Here is a 19,690-nt window from a genome sequence, read left to right as displayed (position 1 = left end):
ACAGAAAGAAATAAAGGACCGGCATTCATGGTAATGATGAAGTAGATAGAGGAAACTGTGAATTCAGCAAAGCCTGGGCGGACATTGTACATCTCTATGCTGGATTACATTTCCTCTATTTTTTCATCACAACAATGAGTGTGTTAATATACACTATGTAGACAAAAGTGATTATACACCCCCGCATAAGCGAAATGCATACCATTGCACACAAGTGCAATGTGGCTACTTATGTGTTGGTTTCGACAAGAACACTTTCGTAGGGAGGCCCGGACACTTGCAGTTCTACAGAAGCAACAAATGTTTATATCAGGACGACAATGCCACCAGTCATGTTTCCAGGGCGACGCTGGACTAGTATATAGAACATTCGGTAACCCAAATAGACTGGCCAGCTCAGAGTCCATATCTTAACCCCAATGAGATCCCCAGGGACAAATTGGAGTGACAGGTGCGTTCTAGGCCAACTCGACCTTGTTCATTGTCACAGTTGGTCACTGTACTTAAGGTGGAATGGCAAAACATACCTCCTGCTGTTGTCCAGGAACTTGTGCATAGTTTGCCAAGAAGGATGTCTGCACCTGGTGGTCTTACAAAGTACTGATGTCAACAAAATCTTGTTGATCTATTTGCTGTCAGTGTCCAATCAGTTTTGTATACATATATATATATATAGTCCCCTGGAAAAACCGCACTCACGAGCCTCTAGAGTCCAATTGCTGGGGTGCCACGTCTCAGGGAATCCTCCATGCAGGGTTTCCCAATTATAGCTGTAGGTATATTCAGAGAGCACTCACCAGACTTTTTAGATTGTAAAAAAAGGTTAAAACAAATTTCTTTATTCCATTTTAAAAGTCGACGTTTCGGCTTACACCAAGCCTTTATCAAGACCGACTGAAGTAACCACCAACACTATCAGGATAATCAAACAGCAGTGTGTATATATCATGGGCACCATTTATACCTTAACTTACCCTAGTACAACCCACCACGTGGGACGCCACCGGAAGTGACCACATCGTGACAACATCCCTGTTCATCTATCAATTACAACATGGATAATAAGGAGAACCTAGCGCTAACCAGATCTCCATTGTACTTTAATATTTCCCACCTTACTAGTAGTGCACAGCCGCTATTCCTCGTGGTCCTACCACCGGAAGTTCGGCACCTGGTCCCTGCACCGGAAGTTCGGCACCCGGAAGTACCATAGCAGGAACTATACACCCATCCATATTGGAGCCCAGCATCATACTAGCAGTGCATATTATACAACTCTAGTATTCAGTACTGCATTCACTTTCCTCCAGTACCTAGAGGACAAATATCTGTCTAAGGTTTAACTCCTCAAATACACTTATAAAGGGGAACTATCCCCTCCATTATCGATTCTAACTATAAATAGTCCCATGTATATACACACTTCACATAAAACATATAAACCAACACCAAACACATATGGACAAACCAATGTATAAGATATAACATGAATATCTATGCCAATCAAATTCTTATATCAATCAAATTCAAAAAACTTTTATATAACGTATTAAGAATTTATACAGCGTGTTTAAGATTTTACTCGCTTTTTAAGTGCCGAGTCTAAACACTACATGAGCCCAAAATATAGCCATAGAATATTAGATAAACATAGATAATGAGTTCAGTTCATTCAACCCTTTGGGGGATACTGTTTCCAACTGATGTATCCATTTAGCTTCACATTTCAGTAAAGTTAATCCTCTATCGCCTCCCCTAACTGGAGGTGGAATCCAGTCAATTATCATGCACTTCAGTGAAGAAACCTGATGTCCATTCTTTAGAAAATGTATGGCCACCGGTTTATCAGAAGTTCCAGTAGAGTAAGCCAAGCGTATTGAGGACCGGTGCTGGTTCATCCTTTCACGAAAAGTCCTCACTGTTTTGCCGACATACATCAGTCGGCAAGGACACATCAAGAAATATATCACATGGTCCAACTGGCAAGTCAGACGCTTACGTAGATAAATCTTTCTTCCACTTTGCGGATGGCAAAAAAAGCTTCCTGTCAACATGGACCTACAGGTCATACACCCCAAACATTTATAGCACCCGTTCTTCTGAGACAGCCAGTTGGTTTCAGATGTATTACTTTGGTGCATATTTGGGCGTAATAAAAGATCCTTCAAGTTTTGACCTCTACTGATACTAAAAAGTGGTGGTGCTCTCTTAAGTTTACTAAATGAATGGTCAGTGGTTAGTATAGACCAATTTTTTCTCACTGACTTTTGGAGTACCGTAAGGTTGGTATCACATCTACTGTTCATAATAAAACGTGTATCCCCATCCATTCCACTTCCAGATAAAGGACGTGATTCCAAGAATCATTTCCTAGCTTTAACCAGGCTGTTTTTAATCACTGAGTCCTTGTAGCCACGCTCCTTAAACCTCTCATAGCAGTCTTGTATCTGCTCCTCAGCCAAATTCATATCAGAGTTGTTCCTTAAAATACGTAAAAACTGTGATATTGGTAGATTTGTTTTCAAAGAGTTAGGGTGGTGGCTACTTGCCCATAAAAGAGTGTTTCTATCGGTAGATTTCCGAAATAATGTATATTCCAGTCCTGTAAGGCATTTGAACAATGTAACATCCAAAAAATCAATGGAAGCACCACTTATAGTGGAAGTAAAGCGAATTGGGCTATGCAGGCTATTTAGGCTCATGATCATAGTGTTAAAAGACTCCTCATCACCCAACCAAATAAGAAAAATATCGTCAATGAATCTTTTGTAATAGAAAATCCGCTCACCAAATTTACTCAACAAAAACTCTTTCTCATATTGATACATGTAGATATTAGAATAGGCCGGGGCCAAATTCGACCCCATAGCCGTACCAGTTACTTGAATGTAATATTCCCCTTGGTATAGGAAGTGATTACATTCAAGTACTTTTTGCAGCAATTCCAACATAAAGTGTATCGGAGGTCCACTATAAGGACCTTCACACAGTACTCTTTCAACTGCCTCAATCCCTTCTCTATGAGGTATCACAGTATATAGTGAACAGACATCAAGTGTTGCCAACATATATTCAGAAGGTAAATCAGTTAATGCTATTATCTCCGCTAATAGTTGGAAACAGTATCCCCCAAAGGGTTGAATGAACTGAACTCATTATCTATGTTTATCTAATATTCTATGGCTATATTTTGGGCTCATGTAGTGTTTAGACTCGGCACTTAAAAAGCGAGTAAAATCTTAAACACGCTGTATAAATTCTTAATACGTTATATAAAAGTTTTTTGGATTTGATTGATATAAGAATTTGATTGGCATAGATATTCATGTTATATCTTATACATTGGTTTTTCCATATGTGTTTGGTGTTGGTTTATATGTTTTATGTGAAGTGTGTATATACATGGGACTATTTATAGTTAGAAACGATAATGGAGGGGATAGTTCCCCTTTATAAGTGTATTTGAGGAGTTAAACCTTAGACAGATATTTGTCCTCTAGGTACTGGAGGAAAGTGAATGCAGTACTGAATACTAAAGTTGTATAATATGCACTGCTAGTACGATGCTGGGCTCCAATATGGATGGGTGTATAGTTCCTGCTATGGTACTTCCGGGTGCCGAACTTCCAGTGCAAGGACCAGGTGCCGAACTTCCGGTGGTAGGACCACGAGGAATAGCGGCTGTGCACTACTAGTAAGGTGGGAAATATTAAAGTACAATGGAGATCTGGTCAGCGCTAGGTTCTCCTTATCCATGTTGTAATTGATAGATGAACAGGGATGTTGTCACGATGTGGTCACTTCCGGTGGCGTCCCACGTGGTGGGTTGTACTAGGGTAAGTTAAGGTATAAATGGTGCCCATGATATATACACACTGCTGTTTGATTATCCTGATAGTGGTGGTGGTTACTTCAGTCGGTCTTGATAAAGGCTTGGTGTAAGCCGAAACGTCGACTTTTAAAATGGAATAAAGAAATTTGTTTTAACCTTTTTTTACAATCTAAAAAGTCTGGTGAGTGCTCTCTGAATATACCTACAGCTATAATTGGGAAACCCTGCATGGAGGATTCCCTGAGACGTGGCACCCCAGCAATTGGACTCTAGAGGCTCGTGAGTGCGGTTTTTCCAGGGGACTATATTTGAGGACACGATAAGTATTCTCTAAACCAGCACCGCTATATTTTACGATCATAATTTTTTGGGGAATTTTTTCTATGATGGATTGTATTTGACTGATAATTGGACTATACCACCATTGGGCAAGGATATTTGGATTGGTTAGACTATTGTTATAGACATAAGTCTATATATGTTCTTTATAACAATTGGTGATTTTATTATTTTTTTTGAGTTGTTTAGGTTAAGTATGAATATCTACAGGTATTAAGTGCCTCTGTTTATGTGCTTGATTATTTGCTCCCATTTCTTTACTGGAATATTCTTTATGAATAATGGCTCATGGTTTTGCAACTTTTGATGACAATTCATTAAGTGAAGCTGAGAATATACAGGTTAGTCTCACTGATGATGAGGTTTATAAAATTCTATTTAATCAATTAGAGTTTGATCAATTACCCTCACAGACGGCTGTTGATGTTTTTCATAAGTTAAATAAATTAAAAAAACGTGAAATAGATTTAACTTTGCACGGACAATTTTTGTCTGAATATTACCGTAAAAAACAAATACCACGCGGTTTTAGGATTAAGAATACTCCCACCATTGGGCGAAGAAATCCAAGCTTTTGTGTTAAATGGTGCGGAGTACTGAATAAATGTTCTCTAGATTTATTAGTATTGGTTATTGAGGAAGTAGGTGCTGAATTGCAAAAATTACGAGTAGAACTGAAAGCTTTTGAGCGAGATTTTACGCCGATTTTGACCGTAGATAAATCTGAGGACAGGTTACTAAGAATCCAGTCTCAAATTGATAAATATAAGGCTGACCTAATCTCATTCAAAAGAAATAAGTTGGAAAGTGTAGCTCAGGACTATCAAAGACATATGGTATATCGGTGGCTTTTAGGTGATGATAGACAGTCACGCCCTTATCAATCCCTGAAACAGAGGAGACTGTTCAGACCTAATCGGTTTGCGAATTACACCTCTAATACATCTTCCGAAACAGATACTACCGATAGCCTTCCACCTTCAGGGTCTTTTTTAGGCCCCAATACCAGATCCCAAATAGAGAGTCCCAACAGAGAAACTCGAGACCGCATCCGCGGCGGGGGGGCACCAAGAGGAAGACCAAGGAGTCGGAGAGGGGGAAGGAATTGATATTTAATCTTTCTTCGCATGTCCTCACAGAGGCTGAGAACTCTTTACTCTCTAAGGGGTTATCTTTTATCCCAACTTGTAAGGCTGACTCTTTTCGATGGTCAGTGGATTTATTCAAAGTTGGTCGTAAGCTTAGACTGAGAGAGTTCTTTGATAATAAACAGGATAATAAGGAAAGGAGGGAAGTGATTAAATTTAAAAATAAAAGTACTTTTGACCCTAATTCGACTAATGCAAGTTTAAAAACCTTTTTAAGAATGGTAGACTCTGATTGGAAAGATGGTTATAAACAGAATAATCAAAGGTTTGAGAATTTGACTAGGAATGAGAAATCAGCTCTAAAAGACTTACGTAACAACACTTCACTGGTTATAAGAAATGCTGATAAAGGGGGTGCTATAGTCCTGCAGGACTTTACATCCTATGATAAGGAAATAAGGAGACAATTGTCTGATGTGTTGACCTATCAGAAGGTAGAGTTCAACCCTATGGTGAGAATTAAAAAGGAGGTTGATGACTTGATTCATTTTGCACTTATGAATACCTGGATTGAGGAGGATACTGTGGCATTCTTGACAGTTGATTATCCAATTTGCCCGATACTCTATACCCTACCGAAGATCCACAAGACTCTGGTGGATCCACCAGGGAGGCCCATAATATCAGCTAGGGGATCCATACTACAACCTGTGGCTCAGTTTTTGGATTTTTATCTTCAACCAATTGTCAAGAGTGCCACTACTTATCTTCGTGATACTGGTCAACTATTAGCGGAGATAAGAGCATTAACTGATTTACCTTCTGAATATATGTTGGCAACACTTGATGTCTGTTCACTATATACTGTGATACCTCATAGAGAAGGGATTGAGGCAGTTGAAAGAGCACTGTGTGAAGGTCCTTATAGTGGACCTCCGATACACTTTATGTTGGAATTGCTGCAAAAAGTACTTGAATGTAATCACTTCCTATACCAAGGGGGATATTACATTCAAGTAACTGGTACGGCTATGGGGTCGAATTTGGCCCCGGCCTATTCTAATATCTACATGTATCAATATGAGAAAGAGTTTTTGTTGAGTAAATTTGGTGAGCGGATTTTCTATTACAAAAGATTCATTGACGATATTTTTCTTATTTGGTTGGGTGATGAGGAGTCTTTTAACACTATGATCATGAGCCTAAATAGCCTGCATAGCCCAATTCGCTTTACTTCCACTATAAGTGGTGTTTCCATTGATTTTTTGGACGTTACATTGTTCAAAAGCCTTACAGGACTGGAATATACATTATTTCGGAAATCTACCGATAGAAACACTCTTTTATGGGCAAGTAGCCATCACCCTAACTCTTTGAAAACAAATCTACCAATATCACAGTTTTTTTAAGGAACAACTCTGATATGAATTTGGCTGAGGAGCAGATACAAGACTGCTATGAGAGGTTTAAGGAGCGTGGCTACAAGGACTCAGTGATTAAAAACAGCCTGGTTAAAGCTAGGAAACGATTCTTGGAATCACGTCCTTTATCTGGAAGTGGAATGGATGGGGATACACGTTTTATTATGAACAGTAGATGTGATACCAACCTTACGGTACTCCAAAAGTCAGTGAGAAAAAATTGGTCTATACTAACCACTGACCATTCATTTAGTAAACTTAAGAGAGCACCACCACTTTTTAGTATCAGTAGAGGTCAAAACTTGAAGGATCTTTTATTACGCCCAAATATGCACCAAAGTAATACATCTGAAACCAACTGGCTGTCTCAGAAGAATGGGTGCTATAAATGTTTGGGGTGTACGACCTGTAGGTCCATGTTGACAGGAAGCTTTTTTTGCCATCCGCAAAGTGGAAGAAAGATTTATCTACGTAAGCGTCTGACTTGCCAGTTGGACCATGTGATATATTTCTTGATGTGTCCTTGCCGACTGATGTATGTCGGCAAAACAGTGAGGACTTTTCGTGAAAGGATGAACCAGCACCGGTCCTCAATACGCTTGGCTTACTCTACTGGAACTTCTGATAAACCGGTGGCCATACATTTTCTAAAGAATGGACATCAGGTTTCTTCACTGAAGTGCATGATAATTGACTGGATTCCACCTCCAGTTAGGGGAGGCGATAGAGGATTAACTTTACTGAAATGTGAAGCTAAATGGATACATCAGTTGGAAACAGTATCCCCCAAAGGGTTGAATGAACTGAACTCATTATCTATGTTTATCTAATATTCTATGGCTATATTTTGGGCTCATGTAGTGTTTAGACTCGGCACTTAAAAAGCGAGTAAAATCTTAAACACGCTGTATAAATTCTTAATACGTTATATAAAAGTTTTTTGGATTTGATTGATATAAGAATTTGATTGGCATAGATATTCATGTTATATCTTATACATAGGTTTGTCCATATGTGTTTGGTGTTGGTTTATATGTTTTATGTGAAGTGTGTATATACATGGGACTATTTATAGTTAGAAACGATAATGGAGGGGATAGTTCCCCTTTATAAGTGTATTTGAGGAGTTAAACCTTAGACAGATATTTGTCCTCTAGGTACTGGAGGAAAGTGAATGTAGTACTGAATACTAGAGTTGTATAATATGCACTGCTAGTATGATGCTGGGCTCCAATATGGATGGGTGTATAGTTCCTGCTATGGTACTTCCGGGTGCCGAACTTCCGGTGCAAGGACCTGGTGCCGAACTTCCGGTGGTAGGACCACGAGGAATAGCAGCTGTGCACTACTAGTAAGGTGGGAAATATTAAAGTACAATGGAGATCTGGTTAGCGCTAGGTTCTCCTTATTATCCATGTTGTAATTGATAGATGAACAGGGATGTTGTCACGATGTGGTCACTTCCGGTGGCGTCCCACGTGGTGGGTTGTACTAGGGTAAGTTAAGGTATAAATGGTGCCCATGATATATACACACTGCTGTTTGATTATCCTGATAGTGGTGGTGGTTACTTCAGTCGGTCTTGATAAAGGCTTGGTGTAAGCCGAAACGTCGACTTTTAAAATGGAATAAAGAAATTTGTTTTAACCTTTTTTTACAATCTAAAAAGTCTGGTGAGTGCTCTCTGAATATACCTACATATATATATATATACATATACTGTATATATATATATATATACACACACACGCCCTTTCGTCAATACTGCATTTGATGGAATAGCAAGTAATGCAGTCCTAACAAATGTGCATGTGAGCCCTGATACATTGGCAGTGACAACAGTATGCCAAGTGATTTGTTTGTACTGAGAAGCTGTATATGACAATACTATATATGTCAGTTTGATACTAAACCCAGTGAGTGCCACCTGTTGTTATTTATAGAGCATTTTCCGCTTAGATTTCCCATTAGGAAGGCACCTTGGTAGATGTGAACTTGTTATTTACTAGTGCCAAACGTGCTTATATATTTATTCATACAGTAGGGGTAGAATAGCAGATAGCTACTGTGCAGGTAGAATACCTTTTCTCCGAGTGCACCAGGAAGACCGGCGTCCCCCTTTTCGCCCTGTAACACAGAAAGACTTGTTGGGAAATATATACACAGTTACAGTTGTATTATATAGAAGTAGAGATGTGCGGCGGATCATTTTTGCTGGTTTTTATTTTGGTTCTAATTCGTCCGCTAGTTTTGGTTTTGACAAACCACAGTGATTGGTTTTGGTTTGGGATTTTTTTTTTTTTAAATTTGCAAAAAAAGCTGAAAATCACATAATTTGAATTTTTTTCCCCTAGAGTATTATTAACCTCAATAACATTAATTTCCACTCATTTTCAGTAAATTTTGACCATCTCATAGCTCATAATATTGTTTTCATCCAGTTTAGGCCAAAAGGTTGCATCGAGCTAGCTGGCTGACTAAGCTAAGCTTTAACTAAAATATTACTTTTATTTATTAATAATCAAAATATATATATAGATAAAAACAGTGAAACATTTAAAAGAAACAATTGTTTCTAGACATGGACATACAAATAATGTGTTGACAATACAAATAAAGAGTTTAATAAAACAGAGTCCCACTGTACGTTTCTTTGGATATTTTTGTCAAATGTGCCTTAATTATGTATCTAGGTATGCTCAACCGTAGTGATGTTTGTTTAATATTATTATATTATAAAGAATAGGCAATGGAATAATAAACTGCAATCATTCACTGGGTGATATAGGGTAGATCAAGTATTAACATTCACTCTAAAGGTGCCCATCCACTTGGCGCTTAAATTGAGCAAATGAATGATAACTATATAGTTTTCATTCAATCATTCAATAATCATTTGCAAATCATTTAAAAAATGTCTAAAACGACCAGCGATGCGTGCTCCCGCTGGTCGTTTTAGACATCTATCATCGAGCAAACATGCTGGACAACCTGATGTTAATGTCAGGTTCAGCATGTTTGCAGATGATTGATGTGCCTACACTGAACGACTGATTGATGTGCCTACACTGAACGACTACTCGTTCAGTGAAGGCACATCACAGACAGACAAACGACTGCATGATTACAATGTCGTAATCGTTCAGTCTTTTGCCTGTCTTCTAGTGGATGGGCACCTTTAAAGTAAACCATGGATCAAATATTTATATGCATCCTATTCATCATTAGGTGCACAGATCCTGATATCAAACATGTTTTGAATGGAATAGTGTGGGATAATTGATCCAACAATCTGTCTCAGGATTGTACCTGGGGGATAGAGTAGTCTTAGTTTATTACACCTCTAATTAGTCCTCTTGGTCCGATATCACGAATAGTATCAGTTTGAATAATTAGTCATTTGTAGTCCCTTATTCCCTATATTTTCATGTATACTGTATTTAAAACATCAGGTAAATTTCTGAGTATACAAAAGATACTGCACTGTTTATTATTATTTCTGAATTTATTTCTATATTGATGAATATATGAAGTGGATATAACATAAATATATTATTCTATGTACTTCTCACAGATCATATAGTTACTAAGCAACCTAGGGAGTTAAGACATTCATCTTCTCCACAATGTTGCAATTATATCCATTTCTTTGTAACATTCAATACATGATAGACTCGATCGACAGGCTGTTTGGTGTCTAACTGCTACAAAGAAACGGATATAATTGCAACATTGTGGAGAAGTTGACTGTCAACTCCCTAGATTGCTTATAAACTATTATGATTATTATTATTATTATTATTATCATTTATTTATATACTATATGCTATAAGCTATATAATTTTACACGAATCTGTTAGAAATACATAGAATTATATAATTATTTTATATCTGCTTCATACATTCATCAATATAGAAATAAATTCAGAAATAATAATAAACACCAAACAGTACAAACAATAGAATTTAATTATCTATTCTTTTTAATTTAGATATTTTGATGTTGCAGCTCAATGCAAACTGCGTGGAGTCACAGGGCTTATATATGCACGTGAGCGTTTTTACTGATGGATGCAGCACAGCCAATTTACAGCAGAGTACAGCACAGCATACAGCAGCATGTCCCCCCTATACACATTGACTAAGAGCAGCACAGCCACTTGTGAGTCTGAACACTGCACAACCTATATACAGCAGAATACAGCGCAGCATACAGCAGCTTGTCCCCCTTTTCCACATTGACTAAGAGCAGAACAACCACTTGTGAGTCTGGATACAGCACAGCCTATATAGAGCAGAGTACAGCGCAGCATGTCCCCCTATACACATTGACAAAAAGCAGCACAGCCACACACATACATTAGTGTGCACCCTCTAATCACATTACAAATTGACTAAGAGTAGCACAGCCTTGCTACTGAGTCTGGACACAGCACAACCTATACAGCAGAGTACAGCGCAGCATACAGCAGCATGCCTTACAGGGAAATGGCGCAGAGTTCCATCCATGGCGCCTTATATAGAATCCGAAGGTCGCAAGAATCCAATGCCATGAGCATGATGTTTTGCCTTGAAATGGAATCCGAGTCAGGCAGGAAAACCTGAGCCACCACTTGGATTGCCTCGGATGCCAGGAGTTAGGGTGGGTTCGGATTCCAAACAATTCGACTGCTCATCACTATATAGAAGAACTGTATCTCTGTATTGTTTATGAAGAACAATGGCCAATGTTTACAAGCCAGTACAAAAATATTTCCTTTCCTAGTGTATCTTCCAATACGGCACATTTCTGACAAGGAATGATAAATATAGTGCATAATTGTGAGTGAGTTGAAAAACAAGTTTAATGTTTGAATGTTGTTACATATAGGTGCGTTTAACCAGTGTTAAAGGAGTCTCACATGACTCAGGACTCTCTTCTTCATCTGAGAAAGTACAGTCAACCAGTCAAATTTTTGGCCTGATTCAGAGGTGGAAATAGAATGGGCTGAAATCACGCCTAAGTAAAAAGCACACACATGCAGGAACAAGGTTCCACAATTCTGAGATCAATCTGGACTTGATGGTTCAATCTGTGAAGGCAAATAGACAATTCTGAACTGGTGATATACTATGTTACTTTATATATATATATATATATATATATATATATATATATATACACACACAGTATATAATATATATATATATATATATATATATAATAATTTTGGTATCACACTGTCATCAATGTGGTTTACACTAGTGTTCACATATTCTAGGAGCCCAGAGTGCCTACATACATTATTGCTATACTGTATTGTGAGGTTGGGACTAGGGATGTGCAGGCTCGGATAGGTTCGAGTTTGCACGTGGAGTTCGGATTTTTCCCTCCAAAAAAACGGAACTCAGAACGAGGCAAAACGTCATCTTACGTGGACGAACATCATCATTCCTGGTCTTTTGTCCAGGAATGATGATGTTCGTCCATGTAAGATGACGTTTTGCCTCGTTCTGAGTTCCGTTTTTTTGGAGGGAAAAATCCGAACTCCACGTGCAAACTCGAACCTATCCGAGCCTGCACATCCCTAGTTGGGACGCCTCTTTGTGTGAAGCTGCTAGGATCCACACATAGGTACCTTAGAGCACTGACCGACCATTATATTACAATGCTTAGGATGCCTTCCATAGCATATGGTACTCATCATAGACATTAACAACCTATTTGCAGCCATTTTATTCACCGTTTCTTTTATGTGCACTACATATATTTTTAACCAATTGAGCCAGGGTAGGGGGTGTACACCTGGCACTGGCCACACCCACACAGCATTGGTCACAGCTCCGGTCCTTCTCAGTTTAGGCCCTTTAACTTTTTCAGCCCCAGGCCTATATGGCCCCTATTACGGCTCTGGTGATTTTCACATCATCTCTAATTTGCACCTGCCTTTATCAACTCGTCTTTCCAAGACATTATGCATACTTGTCTACTTAATGTTTCTCCTCTCTGGGAGAAGCCCGGAGAGGAGATGCAACTGACCACCTTGGGGGAGGGAATGGGCTTGTCATGTCATTAGGCCCCATCCCTATGAATAGCGGGTCCGTGGGGAAGGAAATGGAATAAAACAACACGATTCCTGGTATTATCTCCCCTTCCTGACTATATTACAAGGATGTGGCCGGGATCCAGTAGATCAACCAACCCTTCTTGGGGTCTGGGGGACTACCTAAAGAATTAGGAGTCTCCTTCCAGGAGAGTAGGTGAGTATGATATTATGAACCTTTTCTTGTCTACATGTGGTTACCTGAACCTGCACCTTCTGAAGTTGGCCTATATTAGAAAGCCCTCATCCTGCCCTGTTCTGTCCATGTGGCTGGAGGCAGGGGTAGGTGTCAGTATGATAAAAATTGGGCAGGATGAGGAAATTCAGTCCCCAAATCCAGCAAAAAAATTGCCAATTTCACCTGATTCTCCCTATTATCAAAGCTTTCAGGATGCAAAGGCCTTCACCAGACCACATAGGGCTTCTGATTTGATCACCTTGTTGGATTCAGTATGATTTACCGCCGGCCGCATGGTTCAATTCCCGACAGCGGCAGCCTGACAAGGATGAAAATCCCGATCGTCCCAAGGTGTCTGCGGCTGTCCGCGCCCGCCGCCCGGCTTGCCTTCGATTGGTAAGCCGGGTGTCGGGTTCCCGGCGTAGGGAAAATGACAGGTGTCAGGATTTCGACGCCTGTCATTTAACCCTTGCTGGGATTGTACAGTCGGGAAGCCGGCGGTCAGCATTCCGTCCATCGGCTTCCCTACTGTTTCCCCCCCTTGTTATGGCATATTTAGGAAGGACAGTGGTGGTACATGTACTGTCAGTTATCCTCCTATTGATGGCGATAGATGCAGGGCAGAGAAAACATGCTTTATTATTCAAGTAAAGCATTTTTTCTAATTAAAATCATTTTTTAAATATATTTTTACCTTTTTTTAATTTAGATTTTGTGTTGCAGACAAATCTGCTGCCATTTCACTGTTTCATAAAACTGCACTGGAAGTGTTTCTAAGTAGTAGTAAAGTATAACTACAGTATTTTTTTGCAACCAGGGGCGGATTGGCCGTTATATTCAGCGGGATAAATCCCAGTGGGCCGATTGGTCAGTGGGGCCGCTTGTGATCTGTGGCCCCGCCCCCCTGAAACACGTCACAGGCTGTCCCTGTGTTTGCATGACAGGCAGCCCGTCGGCTGCCTGTCACAGCTAGTAAAGCGGCCAGCCAGCCTCTCTCATGTGAGGCTTTCCTTTTAGTCCCCACCCACCCAGGGAAGGTGCTGCTGCTGCTTCATCACAGACAGCAAGCACCATAGAGGAGGAGCTGGTCCGTGGCCGGCGTCGGTAAGTGAGTCACGGAGGAGGAGGGGAGGGCCACCATGCCTGCCTGCCAGCCCCGATTGTCTCCTCTCCACTCTGTCCCCTCCACAGGTTGTGAAGTTAAACTGTAACTTCACAGCCTTGGGAGGGGACAGAGTGAAGAGGAAACAATCGGGGCTGGCTGCCTGGGAGCCTCAGGGACCTGGTTAGTACAATTAGAGGGGAAGCCACTAGCCAGGAGAGGAGACAGTCTGGGCTGGGGGGAGGGGAGGCCTTTTACATAGTTCCAGCCCCGGCAGACTGTCTCAGCACATTGTTGGACAGCTGCCAGGATCTGTTCTGTCTCACAGCCAGCCCTTCTCTCCACTGCTCTGTGCTGTGTGTGACCAGAGAGAGGAGCCCAGAAAGGTGAGTGCCAATGGTAAGGAAAGGGGGGAGGGGAGGTATTGTGTATGTCATGAAGGCTGTGTGCTTTATGAATGCATATTAAATAAGTCTGTGTGTCGTGTGTCTGGTGTCTGTGTCAGTAAGTGTTGTGAGTACTGTCTGTGTCAGTAAGTGGTGTCTGTGTCAATAAGTTGTGTAAGTGCTGTCTGTGTCAGTAAGTGGTGTCTGTGTCAATAAGTGCTGTCTGTGTCAGTAAGTGGTGTCTGTGTCAGTAAGTGGTGTAAGTACTGTCTGTCAGTAAGTACTGTCTGTCAGTAAGTGGTGTCTGTGTCAATAAGGGGTAGATGTCAGTAATTGTGTCTGTGTCAGTAAGTGTCTTTATCTGTGTCAGAAAGTGGTATCTGTCAGTACGGGCACTGTGTGTGTGTGTGCGGCTATATGTGTCGTGTGTGTGTGCGGCTATGTGTCGTGTGTGTGTGTGCGGCTATATGTGTCGTGTGTGTGTGTGTGCGGCTATGGGTGTCATGTGTGTGTGCGGCTATGGGTGTCATGTGTGTGTGTGCGGCTATGGGTGTCCTGTGTGTGCGGCTATGGGTGTCATCTGTGTGTGCGGCTATGGGTGTCATCTGTGTGTGTGTGGCTATGGGTGTCATCTGTGTTTGTGTGCGGCTATGGGTGTAATCTGTGTTTGTGTGCGGCTATGGGTGTAATCTGTGTTTGTGTGCGGCTATGGGTGTCATGTCATCTGTGTTTGTGTGCGGCTATGGGTGTCGTGTATGTGTGTGTGCGGCTATGGGTGTCGTGTATGTGTGTGTGCGGCTATGGGTGTCGTGTATGTGTGTGTGCGGCTATGGGGGCCTGTGTGTGTGCGGCTATAATGGCAGTGTGTGTGGGCGACTATAATGACAGTGTCTGTGTATAAAATTGCATGCAGCTGAGGGAGTGGGGTCCCAAAGTGATATCTTGCTTAGGGCCTGATGAGGGGCAAATCTGCCTCTGCATGGGGGGCAGGGGGCTATTCTGTACTAGTCTGGGGGGGTGGGAGAAAGATCATCTGTCTGTATGTCTGTGAGTGGGGGGGGGTTATTCTGTACTAAGGGGACATGTTCTGTCTGAGTGGGAGGGGCAATTTTTGGGATGTAGTTAATGTCCCGACGATCAGGATGCTGGCTGCTGAAATTGTGGCACTGGAATCCCAAAGACCGGCGCCGGAATCCCGACATGACTGGGGATGCAGACGCTGGAATCCCGGCAGCTGGCATCCAAATTGTAAGGACACCGGGACAAAGTAAGTATCATCCGCGGTTGGGGTGAGGGTTAGGGTTGGGCTGCGGGAGGGGGGAGGTTAGGGTTAGGCTCCAAGCAGGGGGGGCTAGGTTCAGGCACCAACAGGGGGAGGTTAGGGTTAGGCACTAAGGGGGAGGGTTAGGTTTAGGCACTTACCGGGAGGGTTAGGGTGCGGGGTAGGGAGAGTTTGTATTAGGGTACAAAAAACAAGGGTTAGGGGGATAAATAGGACAGGGGAGCAGTACTCACCGTTCCCCTGTCGGGATTTGAAACAACGGGATGATGCTGTCAGTGTACTGACAGCCGGCACCCCATCCATTGGTATTTCATACCGATTCCCTATTTTGTGCTAAGGGAGATGATCTGGGGTAGGGGGGGATCTGCTGTACTAGGGGGAGATGAGCTGTCTGTGGGGATCATCTGCTGTACTAGGGGGAGATGATCTGTCTGTGGGGGAGGGTGATATTGTTTTCTAAGGGATGATCTGTCTGGGGAGTGGGAATATTCTGTGCTAAGGGAACATGACGTGAGAAAAAGGGGGCCTATTCTGCACTAGGGCAGGAGGACGTCACTGGGGGAGACACAGGATAATGGCGCTGGGGAGACGCAGATTGTACCAAATGAGAAAATATATTTTATTAAGATACAATTGTTTGATATGTGAAACTCCCATTTTGTCCTGCCCCAAAACTTCTGTTACTATGTATTCTGGTTGCATGTTGATGACATTGGCTTTATTCCTACGCAAACAGGCGGCTTCCGGACCATGTGATCTCCTGCATGAATAATGAATACCAACTCAAGACACTGCCTGTCCAGGTAGGATCAATTTCTCCAGAGGTTCCCCGCTGCAGAGAAATCATACAGGTAAGAAAATGCACATTCACTTGCTCGCTGTGCTTAGGACTGGAGCATGGCTATCAGCTCCTGGAGCGGTAGGCATGCCCCCAGCATGATAAAATGGGCGGAGTGGCTTGCGAGCATGGCATTTTACAGTAGGACACACCCCTTGCAACTAAGCCCCACCCACTTTTTCGTCACATGGGGCCTCTTCCACAGTTTTTTCCAGGGCCACTTTAATTTCCCAATCCGCCCCTGTTTGCAACCACCAAGTTTAACATACAGTAATTATCATCTACGGAAATAAATGCGCGGGAGGAAGTTGGCGTAGCTGTACTTTCAACCATTACTGTGTGTTGGAGGATGTGGAGTGTAAATAACATTTTGCTATTATTTTACTACAAGGTGGTCTGGCACCCAACATTTATTTAATTGCACTGTACTTGTTGTCCATACAGTATGTGTCCTCTCCAGGGACCGTCTGGTCACAGAGGCCATACCCACACCATTGGCGGAGCGGAGGAGAGTCACCTCAAAGTGGGTGTACACCTGGGTATCCCAAGCAAGTGTGCCACAGCACTAATAGCGGTTAAGTATGATATGTTGACAGCCACATCAACATTAATCATGTCGACATGACAATGTTGCCATGGTCATAATGTCGACATTGACCATGTAGACAGTGATGAATTGTCGCCATGTTAGAATTTATTTCTCCTGTCGACATTCTGAGAATGTTGGCACATTGCATGTCAACATTTTAACAATGTCAACATCATAACTGTCGACATTCTGAAAGTTTATATGGTCATTGTCAATCTTTTGACTACATCCCCACTAGTAGGGTTTCATACACATACACACAAACTTTTATTTCCTCTTGACTCCCATATTTCTTTAAAAAACATCCATTTTATACTGTACATCTCATGTCTAATATGTAAGACATTTGTATATGGTTTTGTTTGTTCTGCCACTACAAGGACAGCTGTGGAGAAAACATTCTGTTGTAAGGTGCCCTGCTGTGGTGCTATATAGTTAGTTTAGGAAAAATAACTGTTGTTATGGGAATAAAAGAAAAGTTCTTGAACAAGACACAGACACATATTTTGTATTTATCATTTGTCATAAAGCTCCCGCTAAGTGGCTGACCTAGACGTTAGGTGAAAGTAATGAAGAACTGTAACATTCAGCATAGGAAGTTACATAAAGATACGCTGACCCACTATGACTTCTGTTTTGTTCTGTGGTAATAACACTTCAAAATATCTTTCCTGATGCTACATTCTGAGCAACTTTTTATTGAATTTAACTTGAATTGCGTCAATGCTTTTTCCAGTTATTCAGACTTTGTATTTCAAATTCATTTATTACATGTAAAGTTTTTTTAACTGAACTTTTTTGAAGCAAATGTTCAGCCAGTAAAGAACAATAAATGCTGTCATTTGAATTATTACTTACAATTACGTTTCTTTGCTGTATAAATTAAGCAGTCACATGTATATGTGCACAGGACAATGTTTACCAAAAAAAGGAATTTATTGACTACAACTTCAATGAACAGTATCTGCCAAAGCCTCATATGTATATGGGCAAAAACACATACAGTCAGGTCCATAAATATTGGGACATTGACAGAATTTTCATATTTTGGCCTCTATTCACCACCACGATGGCTTTGAAATTAAACAAACAAGATGTGATTTAATTGCAGAATTTCAGATTTAATTTGAGGGTAATTACATCCAAATCAGGTGAACGGTGTAGGAATTACAACGGTTTCTATATGTGCCTCCCACTTTTTAAGGGGCCAAAAGTAATGGGACAAACTAAACAATCCTAAATCTAACTTTCACTTTTTAATACTTTGTTGCAAATCCTTTGCAGGCAATTACAGCCTGAAGTCTGGAACGCATAGACATCACCAGACGCTGGGTTTCATCCCTGGTGATGCTCTGCCAGGCCTCTACTGCAAATGTCTTCAGTTCCTGCTTGTTCTTGGTGCATTTTCTCTTCAGTTTTGTCTTCATCAAGTGAAATGCATGCTCAATCGGATTCAGGTCAGGGGATTGACTTGGCCATTGCATAACATTCCACTTTTTAGCCTTAAAAAACTCTTTGGTTGCTTTTGCAGTATGCTTCGGGTCATTGTCCATCTGCACTGTGAAGCGCCGTCCAATGAGTTCTGAGGTATTTGACTGAATATGAGCATATAATATTGCCCAAAACACTTCAGAATTCATTCTGCTACTTTTGTCAGCAGTCACATCATCAATAAATACAAGGGAACCAGTTCCATTGGCATCCATACATGCCCACGCCATGACACTACTACCACCATGCTTCACTGATGAAGTGGTATGTTTTGGATCATGAGCAGTTCCTTTCCTTCTCTTCTCTTCCCATCACTCTGGTACAAGTTGATCTTTGTTTCATCTGTCCATAGGATGTTGTTCCAGAACTGTAATGGCTTTTTTAGATGTTGTTTGGCAAACTCTAATCTTGTCTTCCTGTTTTTGTGGCTCACCAATGGTTTGCATCTTGTAGTGAACCCTCTATATTCACTCTTGTGAAGTCTTCTCTTGATTGTTGACTTTGACACATAAACATCTACCTCCTGGAGAGTGTTCTTGATTTGGCCAACTGTTGTGAAGGGGTTTTTCTTCACCAGGGAAATAATTATTTTGTCATCCACCACAGTTGTTTTCCATGGTCTTCCGGGTCTTTTGGTGTTGCTGAGCTCTCCGGTGCGTTCTTTTTTTTTAAGAATGTTCCAAACAGTTGATTTGGCCACACCTAATGTTTTTGCTATCTCTCTGATGGGTTTGTTTTGATTTTTCATCCTAATGATGGCTTGCTTCACTGATAGTGACAGCTCTTTGGATCTCATATTGAGAGTTGATAGCAACTGATTCCAAATGCAAATGTCACACCTAGAATCAACTCCAGACCTTTTACCTGCTTAATTGATAATGAAATAATGAGGGAATAGCTCACAACTGTCCATGAAATAGCTTTTGAGTTGATAGTCCCATTACTTTTGGTCCCTTAAAAAGTGGGAGGCACATATTGAAACTGTTGTAATTCCTACACCGTTCACCCGATTTGGATGTAATTACCCTAAAATTAAATATGAAAGTCTGCAGTTAAAGCAC

General features: G+C 41.1%; 1 protein-coding gene across 2 annotated transcripts in view; it reads right to left on the bottom strand.

Annotated features, from left to right (window-relative positions):
* The window catches only part of COL15A1 (collagen type XV alpha 1 chain), a 432,564-nt gene that overhangs the window by 110,589 nt on the left and 302,285 nt on the right, over positions 1–19,690 (bottom strand). For both annotated transcript variants that reach the window (XM_088442332.1, XM_088442333.1), the window contains one exon: positions 8,763–8,807. In XM_088442332.1, coding sequence (XP_088298458.1) covers positions 8,763–8,807 — 45 coding nt within the window. The remainder of the gene's footprint in view (positions 1–8,762; positions 8,808–19,690) is intronic.

Source organism: Taudactylus pleione, unplaced genomic scaffold (genome assembly GCF_031769625.1).
Source record: "Taudactylus pleione unplaced genomic scaffold, aTauple2 ptg000309l, whole genome shotgun sequence".
Lineage (NCBI taxonomy): Eukaryota > Metazoa > Chordata > Amphibia > Anura > Myobatrachidae > Taudactylus > Taudactylus pleione.
Note: the sequence above shows the minus strand (reverse complement) of the source record. Positions and strands in the feature narration are given on the sequence as shown.